Source organism: Haemaphysalis longicornis, unplaced genomic scaffold, assembly GCF_048455015.1.
Source record: "Haemaphysalis longicornis isolate Haplotype H1 unplaced genomic scaffold, Haemaphysalis longicornis Haplotype H1 scaffold_10, whole genome shotgun sequence".
Classification (NCBI taxonomy): domain Eukaryota; kingdom Metazoa; phylum Arthropoda; class Arachnida; order Ixodida; family Ixodidae; genus Haemaphysalis; species Haemaphysalis longicornis.
This window is the reverse complement of record NW_027526204.1, coordinates 153,953,258-153,964,333: the sequence shown is the minus strand read 5'-3', so window position 1 is coordinate 153,964,333 and position 11,076 is coordinate 153,953,258. Positions and strand designations below refer to the sequence as shown.

General features: G+C 47.5%; 1 protein-coding gene across 1 annotated transcript; it reads right to left on the bottom strand.

Annotated features, from left to right (window-relative positions):
- Nucleotides 1–198: 198 nt before the first annotated feature.
- LOC144158016 (sodium-dependent dopamine transporter-like) lies at nucleotides 199–11,076 on the bottom strand. The gene is made up of 5 exons (XM_077688705.1): nucleotides 10,920–11,076; nucleotides 10,340–10,571; nucleotides 5,418–5,518; nucleotides 4,105–4,260; nucleotides 199–1,052 (listed from the first exon to the last, which is right to left on the bottom strand). The coding sequence occupies exons 2-5, from the start codon at nucleotides 10,473–10,475 to the stop codon at nucleotides 843–845; spliced, it is 603 nt and encodes a 200-aa protein (XP_077544831.1). The 5' UTR covers nucleotides 10,476–10,571; nucleotides 10,920–11,076; the 3' UTR covers nucleotides 199–842.

Below are 11,076 nucleotides of genomic sequence, written 5' to 3'. Positions count from 1 at the left end.
CCTCGCCGCACGCAGACATTTAAAGCCAGGTTGTGCGTGTGCAGAATATTCCTCAACGGCTCACAAACCACAGTCTCAACCCAAAAACATAAGCAAACAAGGGGGAAGAACTGCGCCACTTCCGTTTTCTAAAACTGGCCGTGAGGATGGCCATGTATTGCACAGCATTGGAACTTACTACGAGAAATGACCGTTTTATTTCTTTCGGGGCCAAAACGTAAAAGCGTCCGTGCGTCCAGATTTGGTCGCACGTTGAAGATTCTAAGCTAACATAAGGTAATCCGCATTCCTCTCCAACGGAACACCTCACAGCCAAAATTGCGATTCGTTACATGAAAGCCCAACATTTGAATTTCTAGAAGCGCCGAAAGTACGTTTATCACTTCTGCAATGCACACAAATTAACAATGCACGCACAGGTATGGTCGAATCGAGCTTTATTCTTCGCTCCCTCCCGAATGTGAGTTAGTTCAAGCATGATGATAAACGTAGGGTTGGGCTACCCGTGCGCCGTTAGAAATTAATTACGGAAATTTTGCTTAGCAACAGCTACGGAAGCAAGGCAGCACGCCCTTCGGAGAAGCAGCGAGTAAACGACGCCGCAGGAATTTGTGAGAAAAAAAAAAGGAACAACAACAAAAAGAGCAACCAAAAAGAAATTATCGGGAGAGAAATTGTTTTTTCTAGTAGCGAGAGTTCGCCAAAACAGTGCGATTGTCAAGCGATGACAGCGGTAAACAGCAAATACAACCAATCATTGGTGCCCACAAATATAATGGCAGCGGCGAATGAAATAGGCCTTGAAGAGCTTCAGAAAAGGAGCCACTGGTGTATCGGCGCGTTCACACTTTCGGCTGGAAGGCGAGTGGTTCGTTGGGGTCGAAGGAGATGTCGAGCGCCTCGGTGGCGTCGTACAGGACGCCCTGGACCTCGGCGCTGACCTGCTCTGCGGCCTGAATGCCTCGCTCCTCGATCTCTTCGAAGTAGGCGTTCACGCGGTTGACGGTGTTGGGCTCCCACTGGTACTCCGGCTGGAAGGCACGCAGAGGGAACTGCAAGGACACGGGAGAAACGAGATAGGCTTGTATGCGCGTTCCGCCGATCGTCGGGGGGTCGATGCGCAAAGCGCGCACGCGCAGCGACATTCTCGCATTCTCGCTGCAGGGATGTCTTTCCTATCGTTCACTATAAAGTGAACCATCAGAAATTAAACGGTGTAACGTCTCAAATCAACATAGAAAAACCTAGGTAAGAAAATAATGCTATGCGGGATTTTTCTTTCAATATGTATTTTTGCAGTCGTAATTATTATTTGCAAACAATATCACCTTTTGCGAAAGAATGGAGGACACCAAGAAATATCATGCAAGATGATGGGTGCACTCGTACACATCCGGCCTTCCTCAATCCACCCAAGATTGAGGCATCGTTCATGAGGGCAGCTGCAACGTGGCTGCGCGTTCTTCAAAAGAACTACTGCAGGGTACACACCCAGCCTCTGCTCATCTTCTACCGTTCCATTCGTTGTTCTAGCCAATCTATTCTTTTATTTCCACAGTTTCAGAGAAGTGGTCAGTCAGACAAATCGTTCTTCTCGCCGCAAGGCGCAGATTACGATCAACTTGTTTTATCCGCTCCTTCTTTTCCGCTCCGTTGTAACTTCTTTCCTGAAGCTTCCCACAACACCCCTTGACTTAGCTACGCGTTCTCTCTCCGCTTGACTCTGGCTAGCCTCTATTTAACAGTGTGGGCACGACCTAGTTGGTAACATTTATTTATTTATTTATGATACCCTACAAGTTCAATGAGAGCATTGAGTAAGGGGAGTACAAACTTTAAATAGTATTAGGGCGGTCATCAAAAACAATAAGAAAATACACAGAAAGTAATACAGGGTCGTGACAAAACATGTGTAGCAACTTACAATCGAGACAAATATAATAACGCGAAGGTTTGTCTATATGCAGAAACTGGGCTAACAAGAACTCCAGGGTTCATAAGAGCAACACAGTAAAAACATTCGAAAGGTCAAGGTATATAATTCAAATGAGCGGCAGAAACTGGGAGAACAATAACTTAGATAGATCAGAGGTAAAACACAGTAAAAAAAAAATCAAAATAGGAAGGCCCAGGTGTACAACATACGCACGCCTTCTCCAAAAACATATTGCCAGACATACGAAAGCCCTAATTAGTAGAAGGTAGCCTCTATAGAGGCTACCTACTATTACATACTCGGAATATATTCTGACGCATGATGCACACAGATCTGGGTTAGTTGCAAGAGTGTCGCGCTGCCGCGTAGGAGGCTGCAAGTTCCATTTTCCTGGCGCGAAAATTGTATCTTTGATGGATACGGTAAGCAACAACATCTGTGTCGGTGCAAGAGGGTTCGGCGCGCGTTGAAGTGGTGCAAGTCCTGACAGCCCAGGTGCAGCTACAGTGCACTAGACCCCATTTTTAAAGCGAAGCTTTCTGTGCCGCCATGATGGTGACCGTTCCGTACCAGGAATTCCATGCAGGACAGCAAACTTTACACCATGGCTTACACAAAAGTGTGATGATAGGCGGAGGCATTTCAAGCACCTCAAGCAAAAATGACAGCCCCCTTCTTTAAGAGAAAGATGGTCAAAACCCGGAGCTTTCTCCCATGCAACCTGAGTCAAAGTCCAAGTCTAAAATCTAAACTGCTTCGGCCCTGTCGAAATTGCGCAGTCGGATATTAGTCCGCTTCTTAACGCGACAACCCAGGTTCGATTTCAACCCCTGGAAGCGTTCTCGTTCTTTAAGGTGTTAAACGTGCTTTTTATGTAAACCCATTGTGAACAATTGAGATTTTGTGAACAAGGCTCCCGTACGGGAGCCGAAACGTCTTTTTTCATTTTATAAACACTCGTGGTCGGTGTCTGTTTCTAATTTGTATCAAGCCCATTGTGCATAAAGATTTGGATTTTGGACTGACTTTGAAGACATTGGCTTTGAACCCGAGAATTCTTCGCGTTTCAACCGTCTTTCGCTTCACCCGCGATCATCGTCATTGTCAAAGTAGGGCTTTCTGCGGAGGGTTTAGTGTCGACGGTCGCCGTCAGTAAGGCAAACAAAGCTTCGCTTTACAAAAACGCTTCCCGTTGTCGCAATCGAACCCTTGTCACTGGCGTTATGAAGCCGACGTCTATACTATTGCGACATTCCGACAGGGTCGAAGTAGTTTTGATTTAAAGCGAAGCAAGCTTGGTCTCACTGAGGAAACCGTCCCGTCACCAAAATCCCGTGAACGCCTACAACCCCAACTACAGCGAACGAATCCCTAAAGAGAAAGCTGAACGTTTCAATCATCCATGTCGTTAGACCAAGGGGCATTTCATTCTTGCCGAGATGTTCTTATTTTTCTTCTGCCATTGTGCGTTGTTTTGTTTCTCCAAGGAAAAAAACTGGTGCACTTTGAAATATCTTTGAGAAAACTGTTATATAATCCAGGCTTCGATGGACACCCGTCTGGTCGGGAATGACATTAAAATACAGAATAAAGACGACGGCGACCACAAGAGAAAATGAAACAATAAAGTTTCCGGCCCCCGAACGGGAGCCTCGTTCACACTTGTTCGGAGCGGGAGCCTTGTTCACACTCTGAACAAGGCTCCCGCTCCGAACAAGTGTGAACGAGGCTCCCGTTCGGGGGCCGGAAACTTTATTGTTTCATTTTCTCTTGTGGTCGCCGTCGTCTTTATTCTGTATTTTAAAACTGTTATACTTTAAACTTGCCTTTCCGTAAGTACTGCACGCTAGGAATCCGAAAAGAAGATCCGGCCTCACATCTTGCTAAACTACCACTTTAAAGGAAATAATTAAAGATGCATCACCAAAAACATCAACCACGCCCAGAAATCTGGGTAATAAAATAAAGCTAGTTATTTTCTGGACGAATTTAATCGCTATTTTGTTCTAGTTAGAAGACGTATCAGCTCACGTGCGACATTTTGAGAAGCATCATGAACTGAAGGCGGAGAGCGGTGTAGGATGATGGCGTCAACGCGATGCCTCAATCAGGACTCCTGCTGAAGAAAATGTGCAAGCAGCGCCGCCGCACGTCTCGACCCCGCTCACCCGAATGTTCTCCAGGATGCAGGCCATGGCCCCGATGGGAATCTGCAGCAGGCCCGCGCAGCCCACGATCCACGCGAGCGCCTTGTACTCGTTAGGCACCGATGCCTCGAAGTACACGGGCGACCTGTAGGTGACCACGCGGTGCGCGTAGGCCAGCTGGGAAGGAAACGATGGACGAAGGAAGTGAATTCGCAAATATTAGAGACAATGAACAGAAAGAAGAGCGAGTTGTGTTACATATTGACCGGCCTGTTTGCTGAGAATTCAGTCAATTCTATTCTGAAATAACAACTCAGTATGTAAACAAAATATTTAAAGGGAGCGCCGCTTGTGATCTATAATGGATGTGACCTTCAATGTTAATAATGCCAAGGGGCATCGCAAAACCAAAGATGGCCCCCTGCGGTTCTTGTGATAGGTTGTCTGGTTTAAGAGTGCCTGGGCGGACAGAGGGGCGCCGAACGTCCGCTTGGCCACGAATCTCTGGACAATTTTGTTTCCGATCTTTAGCCCGATGCTGCTAGAGCTTTAGCGTACTAATTAGTATAGTGCAGCGCAGAAAGAAAAAAGACTAAAAGTAAGTTGGCAGTTACCAGCGCTCGACCTGTGTGCTTCACCTTTAGTAGTTCATTCTTGCTGCGCTGTAGTATGAAGAATTATCGACCAATCGATATCCTGCACTCCGTTTGAAGCATAGCCAGGGGAATAACAGTACCTTATGCTTTGCGAAGACAACGCGACCACGACGTACGGTCCTTTCCCATTTATTTTTCGCATGAGCGGCCGCACGAGAAACAAGCCATCATGGTCCCTCAAGTATTAAAATTCTGCTTGGCACGGATAGAAAAACCCGGTTTTATGCTCGGGGTGTTAACTCAGTTTAGTCGCCACCCTCCGTTCTATCGACTTACAGGAGGCAGGACGCCGATTGTGCATATCTGACGAGTGCGTTTCCGGTCTACGAACCGACATGACTTCATGACAACTTCATGACATGACTTCAACACTGAGCTGACATCATGACAGCAGCGCACTGGAGAATGTGGCACCTCCCCACACGTTCATGTTTAGTTTACGTTCAGTTTGCGCGAACACGCACGCACCCACGCACACGCGCACACACAACACACACACGCGCACAGGCACACGCACGCTCGAACGCACAAATGGCCCGGGGATAGCCAAAACATAGGCTTCACATTATAACATTGGGGCCAAACTTTGTTCTATACTTGTCTAAAGCATCTCCTGCCTGAAATCAGCCGACACACGCTGCATATCGTGGATGCTGGTCTAAAAGGCCTCCGACTCACCGTCATGCCAATGGGGCAAATGATGGTCCAGCAAATACGGTAATAGATATTGGGCGCCCGGCCGAGCATGAATTCCACGTCGAATGAGAACCGCCGCATGCCTGCATGGGGGCCAAGGGGGAAGGGGGGGGGGGGCAGTTATTTACAACAACTGAACTTGCTGCGGGGAAGACAAGGTGGTACTACAGGAGCCAGACGTTTATTATTATTATCATGGTCTTTATGAAGTGTTCCTGCTCTTAGTTTTATGTTGCATATAGGGCTCGCTGTATATCGAAATCTTCGGTCAAGCGTCGGCACTGCTTCTGCGATACTAAAATCCTGCCCAAAAATCGCAAATCGCAATCCAGAATATCATACGCAGAGCAAATTAATACATGGTAAAGAAACAGAAGTTCGTTTGGAGGTAGGATTATCACGAACCAAACTCCATAGTTCTAGTAAATATCTAGTATAGTTGTTACACAAGTCTACTGTAAGATGCCTCGAGGGGTCATTCCGTAAGAAGGCATGCGTGGTATGTGAAAAGAGAGAAGCCACTCTTTTGCCAGAACGAGCATGGCAGTTGAAGCAACATGGCGGCGCATTCAATTTGTCACGGCGCGAGCCGGCGCCAAAATCTGAGGATAAAACGACAAGTGAGCGACGTCCCGTCACAGCCCGAAATCCGCACCCGCGACTTGCAGGAATGAGCGGGGGCGTGCTGAAAAAAACTAATCGTCGCCATGGGGCATTTCACACCGAACACCCCAACTCAAAGCGTCCTCAACAGAGTAGGAAATGCCCGTCGCACCTCCTTATCTTTCCTACTTTGTTTCTGGGACACAAATGAACTGGCAGATGGCTATAGCTGACTGCTGTTAGGCAGAATTTTGGCCCATCGCCTATGCGGGGAAGCAAGCTTAACACCGAGGCGTTAAAACGTTCTGGAACAGCGGAAAAATAATTCTCTCTGCCTGTCTGTCTCGCCTGTAGATTATACAGACCATGACAAGTAAGCTACCACAACAACAACCTCCAAAGAGGAACCACCACCCAAGGTCAGTGGTGGCTGCACCCACAGTATTACAATGGAACTGTTGAAGTTTTTTTGCAAAATTCACCAGTATTACAACAGAAGATTCAACAACTTAAGACGCTGTTTATTCTTCTTCAAGAACCCCGAAGCATTCCTTAGGTCAATGGATATGTTACGTATTCGGACCCTGTAATAGCATGCAAGCTAACACGCCCCCGATACTCTGCTCCTCAAGCACCAAAGTACTCCAGAGTCACCGTGCTAGTAGCTCCGTCGAAAACATGCGACACCACTTGGGGAAGTGATCACTTTCCAATATCAATTTCCCTTAGTGGTAAGCGAATCCGGACGGCAAAAACTTTGGAATTGACGAAATGGACCTCCCTTCGTGAAATTCTCAACCAATCATCAGACCCAGCAACAGACTTTCCTACTTTCATAAAGCGTGCTCAGAATGCTGCCTTAATCTCGAAAGAGTCCATAACATGCTCTGAGCACACACCTGCCATGGACGGCCCCCTGGCAAACTAGTGCAACCGAGCTAACACCTAACTCGTAAATACAGACGACTAGGGAAACGCCGCGTCGTGAAACTAAGGCACCAATACAAACTGATTTAAGAATATCAGAAACAATTGTCTAATGAGCACTGGCAAGAGCTATGCCCAACTTTATGCAAAGAGCGAAACTCTGGAAGCTTTGGAGAATCTACAGAGGCATGCCAGGAAAGGGCAAACGACGTCTTCCCCTCTTCTCGACGCTCACGCTCCACAACAGCCCGGAGATGGTCAAGCGGGAGATTATAGCAACGCTTTTCCCTTCAGCGAGTACGCAACCCCCCGCACGTACCTACCTACCATCGAACTAGACTAGGACGACTCAGCTTTAGACACCCCTTTACGATGGCAGAACTTCGCACCGCCATCCGACAAAGCAAGGTGAAATCATCTCCAGGGCATGATGGAGTCACGTGGTAACACATCCGTAACCTCGACGAGCCTAAGCTAGAACAACTTCTTGGCCTTATAAATCATTCCTGGAACACAGGTGAAATTCCTGACACCCTGAAGCTTTCCCTGGTTAACCTGATTCCAAAGCCTGGAAAAGGCCCTTCTGTCATCTCCAACCTTAGAACATATCTCTTACACCCACGTTATGTAAACTGATCGAACGCCTGATTAACGACTGGCTACAATACCATTAGGAATATGTGAACCCATGGTTTCACCCGTCCCAAACTGGCTTTCGTCCATACCTGGGAACACGCGATTGCCTCTGGCTCTTACGACGGGTAATCAACAGATCCCCGTACGGCCGCGGACTTCCTGACTGCGTCCTTACTGTAGGCCTCCGGAAAACTTCGTAAGAGTAGATCAAACGACGATTTTGACTGAACTGGCCCAAGCCATCCCCAGCAAAAAAGCAAAAGTTTGGGTTCGTAATTTTCTCCACAAACGGCCCGTTCAACTCAGCAGCAGCATGCTCCCTGGATGGACAACCGATACCTACTACAACGACAAAAGTGTTCCACAGGGATCTATACCAGGATCAGTACTCTTCAACATCGGCATGGCAAAGTTAGCCAAAACTCTAGAACAAGAAACGCCATGTAGAATAACTGCGAGCTGGGCTTGTAGTTAAATGTTCATGGTGGGAAAAGCGCTACGACGACGAGGACAAGCAAGTACACGGGACAAAGCGCTACTAGCAACTGAAAATTTATTACGAGAAAACATACATACATACATACATGGAATAAACGCCACCGTCATAACATCCAAATGTCCGATCTACCATCCGAAAAGATCACGGTGCACCAACAACCAAACATTCTATACATAAACCGCAGGTGTGCTGACAATAACAAAACGCAACACATTTTATCAACCCTGATTCAAAAAGGCATACTCAGTGTCAGACAACAAAACCGACGGTTGGCTAACACATTCATTTCCTTCTTTCTTTATATGGAAGGCTTCTATTATTTCTCTTGTTAACCGTTGCTTGTGTTTATCAACAGTTAAAGTGTCACACAGTTTTGGGAGGCACTTGCAGTCTCTGCAATTCACAGCTAAATGCGAATACGGTGACCCTTTTAGCGAGCTCTGATGTTCGCGAAGGCGTACGTTCAGGCAGCGACCGGTCTGTCCTACATATTTCTTTCGACACGTTAAGGGAATATTGTAAAAAACGTCTTTTTTGCACTCTACAAACTTCGTGCCGTGTTTCCTACCACATCCCTTCTTCCTTATTGCAATATTTTCTGCCACCCGTTGCACCGCTGGGCAAATTTTCGCCAACTTGTTTTGCGCTGAAAACGCGCACCCCATATCTTGATGCTATCTTCTTTAGGCGATGAGAAGTGCCATGAAGGCATGGAATCACCGCTATCTTCTCGACCCCGGAATCTGCTTCTTTTCCCCTGCTCTGATCGGTGCTCCCTGTCCTTTAACCACTCGGCAATTCCTCTTGCACGCCAACAGAACACACTCATGTGGAAACCCGGCCGCTCTTAACCGGTCTACGCGGCGACACTTTGTTCCACCAAATGTTCGCAGGATTTTGTTAGCGCATATCTGATGCAGGAAATGTCGACGCCGTTCTTACTAGCTTCGAATGGGCCGATTCGTAGTTTATCAAATTTTTGGTGGACCTAGGATGGTACATCCAGCAAGTGTGGGTGGGCAGAAACCTAATCAAGACATCTAAAAACTGAAGTTCGCGTTGCTTTCTTACCTCAAACGGGCACTCAAGGGCAAGCCCTTTTTTCCTGAAAGTCTTCATGACATCTATGAGCGTATGGGTAGCCGCGGTGTTCCCAAGCAGAACAAGATAGTCGTCAACAAACGTAAACAACTGCAGATTCATGCCATCCAGTTCATTTTCAATTGTTCTGTCAACTTTGCTCGGAAAGATATTGCGAAGGACCGGGGCAACACGAGAGCCAATGGAAATGCCTGCTTTCTGTAAGTACACTTTCCCTCCCCACGCGACCAGTGTCGATCTGAGATATAGGGCAAGCAACTTCAAGGAACCTTCGACAGAAACCCCACTAGCATTACGGACGTCATTATCATTGATGTACTCTTTCAGACTTCGTAGCAAAGGTGCATGCGGAATGGAATAATACAGGTCAACATCTACACTGCAGGCATCAGAAAAAAATCCCACCATCGGCTCGCAGGTAATCTACAGCACTGGTGGAATTGCGAACCAGAAACGGATCTGAGAGGCGAAGCGAATTTAAATGCTTCTGCAGATAACCCGAAACAAGGTGCGGCCAAGAACCCTTTTCCGACACAATTGTGCGGAACGGGTACTCGGGCTTTTGGGTTTTTACGGTGAAGAACGCTTCGAACATCAGGCCTTTTTCACTTTTTACTGCAGAGTACAACCGGCACAGATTTGAATCGCCGACAATTTTACCGGGCGCCGCTTAGCGACAGTGGCCTTTGCTTTTACCTCACGAAAATTCTTTTTTATGGCGCTTTTAGCCTTCTCAAAGAACATTACTTCTGGCAAAACAACAAAAATACCCTCCTTATCCGAAACCGCAACACGAGAGCCACTTTTTGCCAGAAACCTTATCAATTTCCCGAAACCACCGCTGACCGTTTGTCTTACATTACGAGACGCAAACACCTTAACGCATTCCGTAACACACCTTGGTTTTTCTTCTTCCTTCAATTGGCGGGCCACACTCCTGGACAGCTCTACCTCTTCGGCGGGCATCAGAACAGGTTCCACGCCAATTGAAGAAAGAAGGACAAGAAGAACATGCAGAAGAATTTTCGTTGAGAAGGCTAAAAGCGCCATCAAAAAGAATAAAATCCATCAAGGAGTCCGCTTTGTACATGGGCGGTGGTGCTTAACGCCCAAATGCGGCGGTCGTGGCTTGGCTCACCGTAGATGTACATGACGACGGTGATCTCGATGATGGGCACGAAGTGCGCCATGACGGCCTTGACGGTGTGGTCCTCGAGCAGCTTGACGACGTACGCGCCCGCCTGCGTGACGGTGGGGAAGCCCGAGAGGAACATCCCGATGCACACGAAGAACACCGTCTTGTTGATGTTCACCCGCGCGCTGGCGAACAAGTCCTCGGCACACGCCACCACCGTGCACACGTTGAACACCTGCGGCAGGGATCCTGCAGCGTTATGAGCCTGCACTGATATCGGTACACTCTAAAGGTCGTCCTCTGGGGGACTAACGGCCCTTGCCACAATCATTCACTCCCTTTGGGAACTAAATGGTAGGGGATGAACGTTTAGTCTGCCACCCGGTTGATCCGTTCCGATACTCCCCAAGGATGAACTGCTGAAGGAGAGTCACAGAAAAAAAATGGCTCCAATCCACGCTGTAAAGGTGGTTGAAAAGGAAACCTTCAAATGACCCCCACAACAACTGCTCATGCGACGTCATTAATAAGCTTGAACGAATACAAAGGAAGGCAATTCGATTCATCTACTCCAAATACTCACCCGACGGATTCCCCACTCAAGCTTATGTTTGATAACGGCATCCAGACGCTTGAATCACGGAGGCGTGATTTCCGACTTGATTTGCTTTTTGTGTTGCTGAATCGCAAACTGTCGATAGACCCATCCCCGTACAGTCATCAACAGTGTTAACAACAAC